Source organism: Oncorhynchus kisutch, linkage group LG29 (genome assembly GCF_002021735.2).
Source record: "Oncorhynchus kisutch isolate 150728-3 linkage group LG29, Okis_V2, whole genome shotgun sequence".
Lineage (NCBI taxonomy): Eukaryota > Metazoa > Chordata > Actinopteri > Salmoniformes > Salmonidae > Oncorhynchus > Oncorhynchus kisutch.
The window spans coordinates 27,305,857-27,324,283 of NC_034202.2; the positions used below are offsets into that span (position 1 = coordinate 27,305,857).

An 18,427-nucleotide genomic window follows, 5' to 3' on the forward strand; every position below is an offset into this window, starting at 1 on the left:
ACTGTAACATTATCTTCTCAGTTTCAGTTTTTGAAACTGTCATTTTCAGTCATGTGTTCGGGCTTGTGCCCATTTTATTTAACTAGGCAAGTCAATAAAGAACAAAATCTTATTTTCAATGACAGCCTACCGGGGAACAGTGGGTTAACTGTTCAGGGGCAGAACGACAGATTTTTACCTTGTCAACTCAGGAATTAGATCCAGCAATTTTACGGTTTCTGGCCCAACGCTCTAACCACTAGGCTACCTGCAGCCCGTTTTGAATTGTCCCCTCTCCTACTTTAACTGACACCCAACATAATGCCATTTTGGTAGAATAATCTGTTTCAGATATTGTCCTATATTCCTTTGCACAGCCTTTTGTTGTTTAATTTCTGGGAGAGTTACAGGGTGTTTGACGCCATCGTGTGTTATGTTGATGAATTGAAAACCAATAAATACATTTATGACGGCACAGTCCTACGTTACTCTGCCACGATCCACGTTCAAAACAACTGGTAACTCGGAAATCTCTTCCGATTTTGGTGCGTTCAAAACAACTGGGAACTCGGAAAAAACGAGCACCGAATGGGAAAATCGATGTGAACGGTCATCCAACTCGGGAACTTGGGCCTCTTTCTAGAGCTACGACTTTCCGACCTAAAGATCACTAACGTCATGATTTGACCTCGTATTTTTCAGAGTTCCCAGTTGTTTTGTACGCGGCATGAGTTTACAAACGATGGTTTGAGACCCACAGGTGGATTGGGACAAATCAAAAGGATTGTATCTATTTGGTGGGTCATAAAAATGCCACAAGGTTTTACCTTTTACCTAAACCTACGTTTAGTTTGTTATACACATTTAAGAGGGGATCACACCCTTGTATCGTGTACTGTGTAATGTATTGCTGATAATTGTGTAAGAATTTGACTCTCAAATGCAATGGTTCTAAATCCCCAGGACACATGTCACTCACATGGTCCTGACATCATTGATGACGCTGCGGGTATAATGCTTTGTGGCTTGTTATAAGCATGCATGAGCCTTTATAATAATCCTATTATAAGGCTTATAATATGTTACGTCTCTATATGTATGGAATTGTTAGATCATTGTGAGATGATAACACCACATTTTAAGTAGCAACAAGGTAGTGTCAAGTCAGTGAGAAATGCTGGACCAATTAAAAGACTCAGGTGCACTTCACTACATGTCCCATCATGCACATCGAAGGGGGCGTAGTCGCTGTAAGTACATGGCAAATTCCTGCAGACAGTGAGGATGAAGAGCTCTTAATCAGTAGATTAAAGCCATTTAATTGATTATTTTGATTGTGCTATTCGTTCTACCTTAAAACGATGACTTCAAAGGACCCGAGTGCGTCAAATAGTGCCTTGCTTTATTTGATTTATCAGCATTTAAAGGAGAATGGTTACCAGAAGGCTGCAAACGTGCTGAAAAAACATGTAACTCAGGTATGTTTTGATACTATCCAACTCTCTTTTTTTCCGTTTCAACTTCTCATTAAACCTATATTAGCACATAGTGTATTTGACCATTTTGAAATATGTGTGGTTATCCAGGATTTAAGTAGTGTAATTTAATATTAGGTGAGATTTGCTTTAATTATTTTCAATATTTTGTATCTGAATAAACCTACATTTATGTAAATGTTTGCAATTGACTTTCCCTTTGAATGTTGCGTCTTTCTGAATCTCTACCTTGGATTTAGTCAGCCATAACTGATGTAGAACATTATGTAACAGTTGAACACACGTTGGGGCCATGAATGGTGGCACTGTACATTTTGTGAAATGCGCACCATTGTCGTTGTTGCGAAATTATCTTCGTCTACTTGTTTTTCAGATTAATAAATGTATTTACAGCAATTGTAAATGTATTCAGTTGTCTTTAATACTTTTTCCAAAATGTATAGAGACGTATTTAATATAAAATACTCTACATCATTCATCATGCATTTATGCTTTTGGTGACCTATAGATGGAAGCACCAGAAGAGATCACCTCTTTACATGACATCTACACAAGTTGGACCAAGTAAGTATAGTATAATATGTCATATTCGTTTAGTTTGCCTCAGGCACATATTGTCATTATGCAGTGCCTATATAACATAATGTACTATGTACCTTTGGGCGGGAGGTAGCCCATTGGTTAAGAGCTTTGGGCCAGTAACTGAAAGGTCTCTGGTTTGAACCCTGAGCTTGACTAGGTGAAAAGAAATCTGCCAATGTGCCCTTGAGCAAGGCACTTAACCATAGTTGCTCCTGTAAGACACTCTGGATAAGAGCATCTACTAAATGACTTAAATGTAAACATGTCATGGCATCTTAAGGTATATCATTTGTTATGTACTGCTGCCATAACACATTTTCAGGGTCTCGGACATTGGACAAAATCCAAAACAAGAGCCTGAAGTGGATTCCACCACCCTGAAGAAGATTAAGGCCGATCCATCAACCAAAGAAGAAGAAGATGTGGACTCAAAACCAATTGGTAGGCTACCAGACCTCCTGCCCTACATTAAATATAATGTTCACAGTGTATCAAATTCACAAACTCTTAATCAACCAAAAAACAGCATTAAACTGTTCCACAGAGAAGATAGACTTGATACAATAAAACTTTATTGTCCATGTTACGGCGAAAAATGAAAATGTTTCTTCTGTTCCGTTCTCAACCTCCCTCTCAGAGGGCACATATAATTGAGACAAGCACTATGGTAAAGCTACATGGGTCAAGCTGCCCAACGGTAGGGGAATGTTTTCAGGATGTGAACATAGCAGCCCTCCAGTTGCCAGATCAATTCCCCCCTTTTCCAGCACCCTGGCCCGGAATTCAAATTGGCCACCCTTCAGCTACAGGCCCAACTCCTTAGCCGCTGGGTTTACCTACCGCCCCATCTGGCATTCATAGTTGCACGTGATCAACAGTGTAAATTCAGCATTCCTCATTACTCAGCTGTTTTCCAGATTCTCTACCTCCTGCCCCCCACACACCCCAGGGTGCAACCCCAGAGAATGAGGAGCCGGTCCCACAGGATGAGGTGGGTAGATAGAGGAGGAGCTGTGATTTGGGTCGGGCCTTGGCACCAGAGCTATATATATATATATATGTGTATATATATATATATATATTTATGTGTGTGTGTATATGTCTGTATATATATATATATATGTGTGTATGTATATATATGTATGTATATGTATGTGTATATATATGTATGTGTGTATATATGTATGTGTATATATATATATATATGTGTGTGTGTGTGTGGTGTAGAGATTTATGTTACGACAATACAGCCTTTTGGGGACTTGAATAGGTTTGGATTAGCAAATTGAAGATTGTTAAATGTTTCTAGGATGCTTAAAACAATCATAACACAGATATAATACTGTATTTATAGTTATTTAGCTCCATTTGATATAGTTGCTGACTACTGACATTCCGATTTCTGTGTCATTATCGAAGTTGTCATCTACTCCAGTCAGTAACGGGACAGTGGAAACATCAGCCCCTGTACCAGCGGTCACCCCTTTAAAACCAGCAGTGAGCTCAGACAGCGACTCTGAGAGCAAGGAGGAGATTCCCCTCACACAGGTGAAACATGGTGTTCCATTTGGAGGATAAAGGCTTTCTTGATAAATGAGGTATATACATTATATGAAATTGACTGTGTATCCCATGTGTCTGAATGCTTACCTCTCTTCCAGGGAGATACTGTCACCCCAAAGGCCTCTTCAGCTGTCCCTACCACCACGCCCTCAAAACATGTAGACGGGAACAGCGAATCAGACAGTGAGAATGAGATTCATCCATCACAGGTGAGGGCTCTTACGACAATTGTGTTATAACTACATTCTGTAAAATTCAGATTTATGAAATGTTTACTCTGTGTATTTCAGACTGTTGTCATTCCCAGTAAGGCCTCAGCTCCCAGTAAGGCCTCAGCTCCCAGTAAGACTCCAGCCATCCCCACAGCTCCCAGTAAAGCAGAGAGTTCAGACAGTGAAGAGGAGGTTACTGTCAAAGTATGTCACACCTGAATCGTTGTAAATTAAATTAATTTCAGCTAAATTATTGGACTGGTAATGGTTACTCCTAGGTAATAGCATGGTTATTCGACAACGCCTGAATGCCATGCATTTGTCTTTCCATCTTCACTCTTCTGTGTTTTTAGAAACTAGCATCTACGGCTGCTCTTATGAAACCAGCCAAGGCGATCCCAGCAGCCCCAGTAAAGCCCAGTGTAGTCACCCCCAGTCAGGCTACAGTTGCTCCCAAGACTCCTGCTGCAGGGAAGAAAACACAGAGCTCTGACAGCGACAGCTCTGACTCAGACAGTGAGGAGGAGGCTCCTAAAAAGGTGAATCCTAATGATACCTGACTACAGTAATGCTCTCACACAAATTTAAGCTTGAGTCTGAAATATATTCTATGACATACAAGCTGGGAAGTCATATAATAAAAACTTGGAGCACAATGATTGGTGACTTCCTGAACTTCCTTTGACCCATTGTACAGTATTTTTTATGAATCAACTTTAACAGTAGAGATACACAGACAACCATATCTGTCGTCCAGTCACTGTAATGATGTGTGTGAACATTGGCATAGATATTATTATAGTCCTCTAAATTCACAGCTAACACCCCCGTGGACAGTTTGTATTTGGCAGGGCTGTCCTGCTCCTCTGTCTTTGTGTTGAAGCAGTGACCCATGGTCCTGTAACTCTGTTTGGACAGGGTCAATCCCCTTGGCTCTAGCCTGACAAGCTCTATAATGGCGCTCAGCTTCGAGTGACTGTCTGTGACACCGACCAGGAAACATGGTTCTCATGCCATGTTTCATTTGTCTCTGTTCCAGAAACCTGTGGCGACACCCAAAGCCAAGCCTGTGGCTGCAACTCTGGTCAAGGCAGAAGCAGTGAAATCCACCCCTATTAAAAAAAACAGCTCAGACAGTGACAGTGATGACACTGAGGAGGAGGCTCCTGTAAAAGTAGGTCACAACTGACTAATATCATGCTACCCTGTCCTATAGCAAGTTTATTTTCTTGAAGAGCTTGATATAATTATTTGTTTCAGAATCCTGCACTGACACCCAAAGCTGCTCCTGTGAAACCAGCAAAGGCGAGCCCAGCAGCCCCAGTGAAGCCCAGTATAGTCACCCCCAGTCAGGCTACAGCTGCTCCCAAGACTCCTGCTGCAGGGAAGAAAGCACGGAGCTCTGACAGCGACAGCTCTGACTCAGACAGTGAAGATGAGTTAACTGTAAAGGTAAGTCACACCTAAGAAATAGTAATTTAACCATTCTCCTTGTCACTAATAAAAACAAATATTGAGTTGGTTTTATTCCTGATATAATACCTTGATATATTTTTTTGTTTCAGAAATCAACACAGACCCTGAAAGCTGCTCCTGTGAAACCAGCCAAGGCGATCCCAGCAGCCCCAGTGAAGCCCAGTATAGTCACCCCCAGTCAGGCTAAAGCTGCTGCCAATACTCCTGCTGCAGAGAAGAAAGCACAGAGCTCTGACAGCGACAGCTCTGACTCAGACAGTGAAGATGAGTTAACTGTAAAGGTAAGTCACACTTGAGAAATACACTGAACAAAAATATAAATTCAACATGTAAAGTGAGGGTCCCATGTTTCATGATTTGAAATAAAAGATCCCAGTAATGTTCCGTACGCACTAAAAGCTTATTTCTCTCTAATTTTGTGCACAAATGTGTTTACATCCCTGTTAGTGAGCATTTCTCCTTTGCCAGAATAATCCACCCACCTGACTGGTGTGGCATATCAAGATTCTGGGTAAACAGCATGATTATTACACAGGTGCACCTTGTGCTGGCGACAATAAAAGGCCACTTTAAAATGTGCAGTTTTGTCACACAAAACAATGCCACACATGTCTCAAGTTCTGAGGGAGCGTGCAGTTGGTATGCTGATTGCAGGAATGTTCACCAGAGCTGTTGCCATAGAATTTAATGTTAATTTCTCTACCATAAGCTGCCTCCAACGTCATTTTGGAGAATTTGGCAGTACATCCAACCGGCCTCACAGCGGCAGACAATGTGTAACCATGCCAGCCCAGGACCTCCACAACCGGCTTCTTCACCTGCCGGATTGTCTGAGGAGGGTGGGGTGCTGAGGGGTATTTCTGTCTGTAAAAGCCCTTTTGTGTTGAAAAACTAATTCTGATTGGCTGGGCCTAGCTCCCCGGTGGTTGGGCCTGGCTGCCAAATGGATGGGCTCATGCCCTCCAAGGCCCACCCATGGCTGCACCACTGCCCAGTCATGTTAAATCCATAGATTAGGGTTTAATCAATTGATTTCAATTGATGGATTTCCTTTTATGAAGTGTAACTCAGTAAAATCTTTGAAATTGTTGCATGTTGCGTTCATATTTTTGTTCAGTATAGTAATTAAACCATTTCTTGTCACTAATAAAAACAAATATTGAGTTGGTTTTATTCCTGATATAATGCCTTGATATAATTTTTTGTTTCAGAAATCAACACAGACCCTGAAAGCTGCTCCTGTGAAACCAGCCAAGGCGATCCCAGCAGCCCCAGTGAAGCCCAGTATAGTCACCCCCAGTCAGGCTACAGCTGCTCCCAAGACTCCTGCTGCAGGGAAGAAAGCACGGAGCTCTGACAGCGACAGCTCTGACTCAGACAGTGAAGATGAGTTAACTGTAAAGGTAAGTCACACCTGAGAAATAGTAATTTAACCATTTCTCCTTGTCACTAATAAAAACAAATATTGAGTTGGTTTTATTCCTGATATAATGCCTTGATATAATTTTTTGTTTCAGAAATCAACACAGACCCTGAAAGCTGCTCCTGTGAAACCAGCCAAGGCGATCCCAGCAGCCCCAGTGAAGCCCAGTATAGTCACCCCCAGTCAGGCTACAGCTGCTCCCAAGACTCCTGCTGCAGGGAAGAAAGCACGGAGCTCTGACAGCGACAGCTCTGACTCAGACAGTGAAGATGAGTTAACTATAAAGGTAAGTCACACCTGAGAAATAGTAATTTAACCATTTCTCCTTGTCACTAATAAAAACAAATATTGAGTTTGTTTTATTCCTGATATAATACCTTGATATTTTTTTGTTTCAGAAATCAACACAGACCCTGAAAGCTGCTCCTGTGAAACCAGCCAAGGCGATCCCAGCAGCCCCAGTGAAGCCCAGTGAAGTCACCCCCAGTCAGGCTACAGTTGCTCCCAAGACTCCTGCTGCAGAGAAGAAAGCACAGAGCTCTGACAGCGACAGCTCTGACTCAGACAGTGAGGAGGAGGCTCCTAAGGTTTGTAAAATAATCCTACTATATAGATTCCATTTACTGTACAACGCACAACTTGATCTACTGTAGGTCATAGGAAGTGCAGTAGACCATAAACACCAAAAGTCATTACTTCTGTGATAGTCTCCAGATCTGCATCTGCTCTCTCCCTAAGACCAAGCTGGGGGAAGCTGCTCCAGTCAAGGCTGTAGCAGTGAAATCACCAGAACCAGTGAAGTCCAGCAAACTAGCTATCACTCCCTCAAAACCAGCAGAGAGCTCAGACAGTGACAGCAGTGAGGAGGACATTCCTTTCACGCAGATGAAAGAATATTTGCGCTATTAGAACACGCAAACAGCTTTTTTTCTGTGGAATCATGTCTCGAAAATGTACAACTTTAATGTTGTTTATTTACACTTCTCTGTGTGGATTTGTGTTTCAGACTCCTGCTACAGTCATAGAGGCAGCTCCCAGTAAGGCCTCAGCTCCCAGTAAGGCCTCAGCTCCCAGTAAGGCCTCAGCTCCCAGTAAGACTCCAGCCACCCCTACAGCTCCCAGTAAAGCAGAGACCTCAGACAGTGACACCTCAGACAGTGAAGAGGAGGTTACTGTCAAAGTATGTCACACTTGAGAAATAGTCATTAAACCACTTCCCCTTGTCAATAAGAAAAACAAATATTGAGTTGTTTTATTTCTGAAATAATTATTTGTTCCAGAAACCTGCACAGACACCCAAAGCTGCTCCTGTGAAACCAGCCAAGGCGATCCCAGCAGCCCCAGTAAAGCCCAGTGTAGTCACCCCCAGTCAGGCTACAGTTGCTCCCAAGACTCCTGCTGCAGGGAAGAAAACACAGAGCTCTGACAGCGACAGCTCCGACTCAGACAGTGAAGAGGAGGCTCCTGTAAAGGTCTGTATCATATGCCAGAAATATATGATTTGATAGTGGTGTTAATCCTGTGATAATTGGTGTATAATCCTAGAACCTTCTTAAACCTGAATCTACTACCAAGCAGAAAACCACCCCAGTCTCAACCCCAAGCAAGGCCAAAGCCTCTCCTAAGACCCCAGCAGCAGCTGCTAAGATGGAGACTGACAGCTCAGATTCCTCTGACAGTGAGGATGAGGCTCCAGCCAGGCAGGCCCCTGCCAAGCCCACTTCCAGCCCGGCTAAAACCACACCCAAGGCCCCTGCTGCAGCTAAGAAGGCCGACAGCTCGGACAGTGATGAGTCTGACACTGAGGAGGGCAAGCCAGCTAAAGTAAGTCATATGTTATTAACCTGTTCTAATGTGTTTTTGGTGATGATTTGGCGTCTGCAGTTGTACCTACATTCTGTTTATTTGTTTTTGTTTCTACAGAAGGTCACTGCTACCTCCGTAGCCAAACCTTCAACTCCAGTACAGGAGGAGGACAAAGATTCCTCAGACAGTGAGGATGAAGAAACACCATCGGTCAGTCTCATAGCCCATCAAATTTAACTAGGGCTGTCCCGGACTAAAACAAATCTTTGTCGACCGAAAGTCGTCTGGTCCAAAAAGAAAGTAGTATTTTTCCATATATAGACACACCCTATGTGTTTTAACAAAAATAACTTTATGCATTGAGCTTGTCTGAGGCTTAAAGCTTATGGTTTGATGAAATAAGACAAATGCCTCATGATGGCGCCAGAGATCTAGATAACCAGAAGAGAACCTGACTCCACTATTCTCCTCCCTCTCCTGCTGGCTTTCACAGGTTCTGCCATTACTCTCCTGAAGTTGCCAGTAATAGGCTACATGAGGAGTTAGCAAACGTTTCATGTGGAATGCAAATTTATCTTACCAATCCTACCCATCTGTGTGCCAGTTCATATGCACATTTTTATGAAACAGTTTAATTTAATTTATAATAACGGCTTCATATCTGAAAATCATGGTCATGTGGTTAATACAAATTCTATCCAAATCTAAATGAAAAAGTAACCAACTATGTCAAATGTGTCTACATAAAGCCAACAAATAAAAACTGCAGCTTGCAGGTAGAAAGTATCCTGATAAAATAAATATCCTATAATTTACATTGGCTACACATGGCCACCTAAATATAAATGGTACCAGCACCCAAAATGAGTACCAGAACATATTTCAGTCCAAGTCAAACACTGATGAGAAGTAATCATGTAGGCATATTTTATGATGTTTCAACTAGCTCAGAGCATGACATGTTTTGCTTTCATGCTAAGTGGTTATCAAAAGGGAGAGAGCTGGGGAGATTTTTCAGGTAGCCTATGGCCTACTTCTATTTGTGCGCGTCTTTACTCAACATGGACAGGAGCGCTCCAAATAAAAGACAATGACTAAATTGACCAAACTCGTAAATTAAATGAAATAAACCAAAACTAGTTTCTCACAAGTGTAGCATAGGTTGTGCGCTCTGTTAATAATGTGTCCACTCCGACAATGACACGGGGAAGACTGGAATAATAATATTTAATGCATTAAAATAACTAACATAACCAGAGTAACAAACATTGTAGATTATAAATTCTAGGAATTAAAGGTAAATGTACCACTGGTGATATACAGTACCAGACAAAAGTTTGGACACACCTACTCATTCAAGGGTTTTTCTTTATTTTTACATTGAAGAATAGTAGTGAAGACAAAACTATGAAATAACACTTATGGAATCATGTAGTAACCAAAAAAGAGTTAAACGAATCCAAATAGATGTTAGATTCTTCAAGTTGCCACCCTTTGCCTTGATGACAGCTTTGCACACTCGTTGCATTCTCTCAACCAGCTTCACCTATAATAATTTTCCAACAGTCTTGAAGGAGTTCCCACATATGCTGAACACATGTTGGCTGCTTTTGCTTCACTCTGCGGTCCAACTCATCCAAACCATCTCAATTGGGTTGAGGTCGGGTGATTGTGGAGGCCAGGTCATCTGATGCAGCACTCCATCACTCTCTTTAGTCAAATAGCCCTTACACAGCCTGGAGGTGTGTTGGGTCATTGTCCCGTTGAAAAACAAATGATAGTCCCACTAAGTGCAAACCAGATGTTATGGTGTATCGCAGCAGAACGCTGTGGTAGCCATGCTGGTTAAGTGTGCTTTAAATTCTAAATAAATCACTTACAGTGTCACCAGCAAAGCACCCCCACACCATCACACCTCCTCCTCCATGCTTCACGGTGGGAACCACACATGCGGAGATCATACGTTCACCTGCTCTGCATCTCACAAAAACACGGCGGTTGGAACCAAAAATCTCAAAGGACAGATTTCCACCGTTCTAATGTCCATAGCTAGTAATTCTTGGCCAAATTAAGTCTCTTCCTCTTATTGGTGTCCTTTAGTAGTGGTTTCTTTTCAGCAATTCGACCATGAATGCCTGATTCACGCAGTCTCCTCTGAACATTTGATGTTGAGATGTGTCTGTTACTTGAACTCTGTGAAGCATTTAGTTGGGCAGCAATTTCTCAGGCTGGTAACTGAATGAACGTATCCTCTGCAACAGAGGTAACTCTGGGTCTTCCTGTCCTGTGGTGGTCCTCATGAGAGCCAGTTTCATCATAGCATGGTTGTTTTTTACGACTGTACTTGAAGAAACTTTCAAAGTTCTTAATTTTCTGGATTGACTGACCTTCATGTCTTAAAGTAATGATGGACTGTCGTTTCTCTTTGCTTATTTGAGCTGTTCTTGCCATAATATGGACTTGGGTTTTTACCAAATATGGCTATCTTCTGTATACCACCCCTACCTTGTCACAACAAAACTGATTGGCTCAAACGCATTAAGAAGGAAAGAAATTTCACAAATGAACTTTTAACAAGGCACACTTGTTAATTGAAAGGCATTCCAGGTGACTACCACATGAAGTTGGTTGAGAGAATGCAAAGAGTGTGCAAAGCTGTCGTCAAGGCAAAGGGTGGCTACTTTGAAGAATCTCAAATATAAATTATATTTTGATTTGTTTGACACTTTTGTTTACTACATGATTCCATATGTGTTATTTCATATTTTTGATGTCTTCACTACTTTTCTACAATGTAGAAAATAGTACAAAATAAAGAAAAACCCTGGAATGAGTAGGTGTGTCCAAACCTTTAACTGGTACTGTTTAGTCGAGCAGTAACAAATATATACAACCTCAGTCGACCAACAGCCAAACAATCGACCAATCAACTAATTGGGGTCAGCCCTAAATTACAGTCCAGCAGAGGTTTGTACGGTATGGACGATGTAGGGATGTCATGGAACACAGTCCAATGGGTATGTACGGTACGGGTGATGTAGGGATGTCATGGAACACAGTCCAACGGGTATGTACGGTACGGGTGATGTAGGGATGTCATGGAACACAGTCCAACAGGTATGTACTGTACGGGAGATGTAGTGATGTCATGGAACACAGTCCAACAGGTATGTACGGTACGGGAGATGTAGGGATGTCATGGAACACAGTCCAACGGGTATGTACGGTACGGAAGATGTAGGGATGTCATGGAACACAGTCCAACAGGTATGTACGGTACGGGTGATGTAGGGATGTCATGGAACACAGTCCAACGGGTATGTACGGTACGGGTGATGTAGGGATGTCATGGAACACAGTCCAACAGGTATGTACTGTATGGGAGATGTAGGGATGTCATGGAACACAGTCCAACGGGTATGTACGGTACGGGTGATGTAGGGATGTCATGGAACACAGTCCAACAGGTATGTACGGTACGGGTGATGTAGGGATGTCATGGAACACAGTCCAACAGGTATGTACGGTACGGGTGATGTAGGGATGTCATGGAACACAGTCCAACAGGTATGTACGGTACGGGTGATGTAGGGATGTCATGGAACACAGTCCAACAGGTATGTACGGTACGGGAGATGTAGGGATGTCATGGAACACAGTCCAACAGGTATGTACGGTACGGGAGATGTAGTGATGTCATGGAACACAGTCCAACAGGTATGTACGGTACGGGAGATGTAGTGATGTCATGGACATTCTTTCTGGACTGCTAATTGTTCATTTTTCCACCAACACCATATTGGTTCCTTATTCATATTGCACTTCATGCCTTGACAGAAGGTTGAAGCTGTTCCAGTCATACCTACAACTGAAACAGCAGCTGAGGAAAACAGCAGTGATGATCCAACCGATATTGAAGGATCTCCTCCTGAAGGTACACCAGCCCAGACCTCACTCCTGTCATGTGTTGTTTTTTGGTGTTGACCATTTTGCTTGGTGTAGTTGCATTTTGGTTAGTTCTGTGTCTGTGGCTATCTATGACCTCCTCCTTTCCATGACAGTCCCTGAGGTAGACACACCCCCTGCCTCTGGGCCAGAGAGTGCAAAGGAGGAGGAGGACCCAGAGAGTCCCCAGAAGGTCCTAAAGACGGACACTTCGTCAGAGAAGCCCAAGACAGAGGATCAGATAGTGACCTCTACAACATCAGAGGACAAGAGTGACACCCCTGAACTCCCATCAGAAGCCCCTGCTACGGGTAAGACCAGCCATTTCTCCCCACCTGGTCTAGAAGAACCATACGTGGACTCCACTGACAACTTGGATCACATCATAATGCACATCATAATGCAGTATCTAAATTAACAAATGACAGGAACATAAGCTAAGTAAAAATGAGTGTTCAACAAAAGTGAAACACAGAGAGAGGACAGTCACAACAGAAACACTGTTCAGAAAGTTTGGGATGAAATAAAAAAGATATGACTTGCCATCATCTTGCAATGAAATAACTGAGAGGGAGAAAAACAAGCAAAATACAGTCAAACAAGTAAATTACCAGTCTTATGAAATGTATTTTTAAATGTATCTTTAGCTGCTGAGATCAGAACTGCTTTCGAAGAGGAGTCAAAGGAGTGTGTTGACCCAGTTATCACCAATTCAGCATCTGAAGACTTGGAGGTAAGTAAAGTAATCAATGATGTAACCCTTTGTCTGTGAGACACCCTGTGTCTGTGAAGACACCCTGTGTCTGAGACACCCTGTGTCTGAGACACCCTGTGTCTGTGAAGACACCCTGTGTCTGTGAAGACACCCTGTGTCTGTGAAGACACCCTGTGTCTGTGAAGACACCCTGTGTCTGAGACACCCTGTGTCTGAGAAGACACCCTGTGTCTGTGAAGACACCCTGTGTTTGAGAAGACACCCTGTGTCTGAGAAGACACCCTGTGTCTGAGAAGACATCCTGTGTCTGAGAAGACATCCTGTGTCTGAGAAGACACCCTGTGTCTGAGAAGACATCCTGTGTCTGAGAAGACATCCTGTGTCTGAGAAGACATCCTGTGTCTGAGAAGACATCCTGTGTCTGAGAAGACATCCTGTGTCTGAGAAGACACCCTGTGTCTGTGAAGACACCCTGTGTCTGAGCCCTGTGTCTGAGAAGACACCCTGTGTCTGAGAAGACACCCTGTGTCTGTGAAGACATCCTGTGTCTGAGAAGACACCCTGTGTCTGTGAAGACACCCTGTGTCTGAGCCCTGTGTCTGAGAAGACACCCTGTGTCTGAGAAGACACCCTGTGTCTGAGAAGACATCCTGTGTCTGAGAAGACACCCTGTGTCTGTGAAGACACCCTGTGTCTGAGCCCTGTGTCTGAGAAGACACCCTGTGTCTGAGAAGACACCCTGTGTCTGTGAAGACACCCTGTGTCTGTGAAGACACCCTGTGTCTGAGAAGACATCCTGTGTCTGAGAAGACACCCTGTGTCTGAGAAGACATCCTGTGTCTGAGAAGACACCCTGTGTCTGTGAAGACACCCTGTGTCTGAGCCCTGTGTCTGTGAAGACACCCTGTGTCTGCTGAGACACCCTGTGTCTGTGAGACACCCTATGTCTGTGAGACACCCTGTGTCTGTGAGACACCCTATGTCTGTGAGACACCCTGTGTCTGTGAGACACCCTGTGTCTGTGAGACACCCTATGTCTGTGAGACACCCTGTGTCTGTGAGACACCCTGTGTCTGTGAGACACCCTGTGTCTGTGAGACACCCTGTGTCTGTGAGACACCCTATGTCTGTGAGACACCCTGTGTCTGTGAGACACCCTGTGCACGGCTGATATGAAACAATAAATCAAAGTGACCAAATGCTTTGATTGAAAGTTTTGCTTTGATCTAAACAATATTCTATTGTTGTTGCCCCTCTGTTTTTCATCACCATGTAGCCTGAAAAAGTGACCATTGAGACAATTGTTGAGACAATCCCCACAGAGACAGAGGAGCCAAACACTGATACCCCAACACCTGGATCAAAGAGGAAGAGGAGTAAGGAGACAACGGACGCAACTCCCAAGAAGAAGAAGATGAAGAAGAAGAAGAAGGGGGAGGTTGAAGAGAATGGGCAGCCTGCAGTAGAGGAGGATGGTGATGAGTCCAGTCTGGACACAAAGGGGTTGGAGCTGACTCCATCAGGTATACTATCCAGAGCTCTCTAACCCTGTTTCCAGAGAGCTACCATCCTGTAGGTTAACTTCAACCCTGTTCCTGGAAAGCTAGTGTCCTGTAGGTTTTAACTCAAACCCAATGTAGCACACCTGATTCTAAAACATTAGCTGGTTGATAAGCTGAATTATGTTAGTTACAACTGGAGTTGGAGTTAAAACCTACAGGAGGGTAGATCTCCAGGAACAGGGTTGGAGTTAAAACCTACAGGAGGGTAGATCTCCAGGAACAGGGTTGGAGTTAAAACCTACAGGACATTAGCTCTTCAGGAACAGAGTTTGAGTTAAAACCTACAGGAGGGTAGATCTCCAGGAACAGGGTTGGAGTTAAAACCTACAGGACATTAGCTCTTCAGGAACAGAGTTTGAGTTAAAACCTACAGGACATTAGCTCTTCAGGAACAGAGTTGGAGAGCCCTGAGAGAAAGAGGCACAAGAGAAAGCTAATGATAATTATACCTGGACCATAAACAACCCTTAACCACTACTAGGCAAAGGGTAGGGCTAGGGGATGCCTTTTATTACCTGCTAAATAACTGAATGTAACCTGTAACCATCATCTATAGTCAACATTTCTGTTACATCGATTTTCTCCATTTTACAGACGATTCCAAGGTGGATACCACCCCGGCTTCAGAGTCTGGCTCCACCACTCTTGTTCTGTCAGCAAAGTCACTCAAGAAAAGGAAAAGAAAGAGGGTGAAGAAAAGAAGAGGTGCGAAGGCCGAGAGGGAGTCACCGGAAGAGGACGAAAAAACAGACTTCGTCCCAAAAAAAATAAAAATAAAAAAGAGCAAGAAAAACACAGCATCCAACCTGACACCACCAACCAACAACCAGACCAAGGAAACTCCAAAGACCACAGCTGCTAAGAGGCCTCTTCCTCCCACCCCTGAGCCGGAGGAGCTAGAGACTCCCAAAAAGAAGAAGAAGAAGAAGAAGAAAGTTGCAGAGAAAAGGAGCGCTGTGAAGGAAAATACAACTCCAGGCATTGAAACAAAGAAGAAAAAGAAGAAGGCTGCTAAAGCTGAAAACACTGTGAAAGACTCTGCAATCTCAACTCCTGAACCGAGCCTTACACCAGAGACCCCCAAAAACAAAAAGAGTAAGTGCAATGCGGGACAAACAAGAAAGGTTGCTTCTCTAAGTATTAAATTAATTTGTTGTGTGTTTCCATTATCATTGGGTTCTACAGAGAAAAACAAGCTGACAGAGAAAAAGGAGAAAATTAAAACTGCATGGAAAACACCAGTAAAAGCCTCAACAGGACTTTTGCCTAACACAGAAGTGACTAAGGTATGGGACAGAAACACTATCTGGGGCATAGGTGCATATCAATAGAAAATTATGCATTATGCAAATAGTGTTATTTGGATGCATAAAATAGTTATAATGGCACTGATATTTACTTTTTTCTTTTTCTTAAGAACAATAAGTCCTCCAAAAAGAAATAATCCAATGGTGAAATTTGAGGTACATATACATCATATATTCTGTCATTTTCCCAGAGCCCAAAATGACTTACATCATTTCTCAAATTTAATGTTACTTTGCAGGAGATGGTGGATATCTTCTCCAGGGAATGAAGTGGAGCTGCCAACGTCAATCAGAAGACCACCTGGTGCCTGAGGTTTCAACCAAAAGAAGGGGAAACTGGAGTTCTGGCCTGTACATGTACTTTAGGTTCTACACATGTATTTTAGGGGAACATCTGTATTGTGTTACTAACAACACAATCTATGTTTTAACCATATATTCTATAAGCTTGCTAAACCAGGCATGTATTGACATGAAAAAGGCAAAATAATCATACCATTCTATTTGAAATGTTGAATAAACGGGACACAGAAACTAACACATTTGCACAGCCTGATGGAACGTAAACCCATCGTCAGTGTATTTGCCAAGTCCTAACCCATGATAAAACAATCATTAGGTATTAATATGTCCTTGGTCTAGCATTGCTGTCTTGATAATGTTGTAGGGTGTAGTACTCTTGCATGTTGTGGGTTTTCCTTTTTGTTCTTTAAGCTGTGAACACTTCCACATAATTGTGTATAAGGTAAGGGATTGTTAGGACTCAAAATGGGGAACACTTGTAGCAAATGTCACTCCAAATACTGTACTATGCACCTCACGAATCCTATTGCTGAGCCCATAGCCTTGTGTTTTAGCACTTATGTTAGACCCATACACCTATGCAGAGGAAGGTTCTGGGGGACCAGAGGAGGATAGCTGATCTGACTGACTCAGAGAATTTGCTGAACTCCCATGTTTACAAATCAGTATTTGTGTCACATTCTTGTGAAAACAAACTTTTCTTCCATTTGTCATTTTCTGATTGTTCATTATCAATAAAAATGGTTTAATCTCTTAATCTGGTTTCTTTATTCATAAAAGCTTATGAAAAAGTGAATATCTATAGCATGAATATAAAATCATATTGTTGCCAGCCACTTGTGTATGAACCTTTCAGTCCAAAGCTGACTGGGCAGTCAATTCTCTCAGACCATAATTGGGAGCATTGAACAGTGCTAGCCTTTGAGTTTGACAGTATCTTTTAACATTTTAACAATTGATTTAGCAATATATGCACATACCTATGAATAGAATGTAGTTCATATGAACAAACAATTAACAAACATATCAATGCAGCAGAATGTCACAAGTTAGTCCTCAGATTTATTAGAACAGCAATAGAGATTTATGTGATACAAGTCCTTTACAATCCACACTCCATCTCAGTTGGAAAGGTGTCCTGGGGGAGCTGGTCATAATTATGATGTCACAACTGTCTCCAGCACCTTAGCCACTTGGTCAGCATTCATGTTGTCAAGGGCCACACTGCTTTCCTTACCAAAATCTGCAATACAGGTACATGAACGAACCAAATGAATGCATGGCCATAAACATTGCATTTGACTTGACATAGAGCGGTGACAGATGTGAGTCGCCTAGCTACTGAAACAATGCTCTCACCAGATCTTGCCCAAAGCTTAGGCTGAACACCTGAGCACTCCCTGATGAGGATGGGGAATGTGGGGTTTGCCTTCTTCAGTTCCACATAGTGCTGTTCCACAAAATCCCTGGAGAACATGGAATAATAAATAATCAAGTTAAATAACTTTTACAATTCATAACACTGAAATAGCTAGCTAATAAACAAGGGTTTTCTATTTATATTAATAGTAAATGTTGAATATTAAGATACATAATAGAAACGATGTTGTAGAGCTGTAGTTAGATACATATGCATGATCTACAAATTATTTCAGATGAGTTTATTCTATATTAAATTGCGATTGTTCGCTAACTACTGTATGTTTACATGTAGCATGCCTGGCAGTATATTGTGCTAGCTATGAGGACAGAGTAGCTAACTATTTCGATTTCACGAAAATATGACTGTTGTCAAATTAATAAAATTACCTTGCTCCTTGACTCGCAGGCGATGTCTGGCACAAATGTAGACGAATCTCTCGAAGGTTTTTAGCAAGGTTAGAGCCAATACCTCTTACTACGGAAGCGGCCATGATGGTTCACCAGCTTTAGATGAATGTTGCTGAACCCACCCACTCTCCATATCAACAAATCACATTCAAGAAGCTTTGCTAAATTCGAGAATTCACCCAATTACATTCCACGTTTAAGGTTGACGTAACGTTTGCGCCGCAAATC

At 42.5% G+C, this 18,427-nt stretch overlaps 2 protein-coding genes across 4 annotated transcripts; one reads left to right on the forward strand and one right to left on the reverse strand.

The window, feature by feature from the left end:
* Positions 1-1,046: 1,046 nt before the first annotated feature.
* LOC109874082 (nucleolar protein dao-5) lies at positions 1,047-17,126 on the forward strand. 3 transcript variants are annotated; one of them, XM_031808755.1, is made up of 26 exons: positions 1,049-1,457; positions 1,984-2,039; positions 2,380-2,498; positions 2,975-3,048; positions 3,477-3,605; positions 3,719-3,829; positions 3,911-4,036; positions 4,186-4,371; positions 4,872-5,006; positions 5,093-5,284; positions 5,398-5,589; positions 6,520-6,711; positions 6,826-7,017; positions 7,130-7,318; positions 7,738-7,911; positions 8,012-8,203; positions 8,310-8,555; positions 8,655-8,747; positions 12,375-12,471; positions 12,599-12,793; positions 13,130-13,215; positions 14,474-14,720; positions 15,354-15,854; positions 15,945-16,045; positions 16,177-16,222; positions 16,306-17,126. In XM_031808755.1, the coding sequence occupies exons 1-25, from the start codon at positions 1,341-1,343 to the stop codon at positions 16,201-16,203; spliced, it is 3,969 nt and encodes a 1,322-aa protein (XP_031664615.1). In that variant the 5' UTR covers positions 1,049-1,340; the 3' UTR covers positions 16,204-16,222; positions 16,306-17,126. The 3 variants fall into 3 exon arrangements, with proteins under 3 accessions (XP_031664616.1, XP_031664614.1, XP_031664615.1); XM_031808756.1 differs by lacking the exon at positions 16,177-16,222 and having other exon boundaries at positions 1,047-1,457; positions 12,378-12,471; XM_031808754.1 differs by lacking the exon at positions 16,177-16,222 and having other exon boundaries at positions 1,048-1,457.
* LOC109874081 (NADH dehydrogenase [ubiquinone] 1 alpha subcomplex subunit 2-like) lies at positions 17,119-18,311 on the reverse strand. The gene is made up of 3 exons (XM_020465838.2): positions 18,179-18,311; positions 17,729-17,835; positions 17,119-17,612 (listed from the first exon to the last, which is right to left on the reverse strand). Exons 1-3 carry the CDS (start codon positions 18,280-18,282, stop codon positions 17,527-17,529), a joined length of 297 nt encoding a protein of 98 aa, XP_020321427.1. The 5' UTR covers positions 18,283-18,311; the 3' UTR covers positions 17,119-17,526.
* Positions 18,312-18,427: the final 116 nt, after the last annotated feature.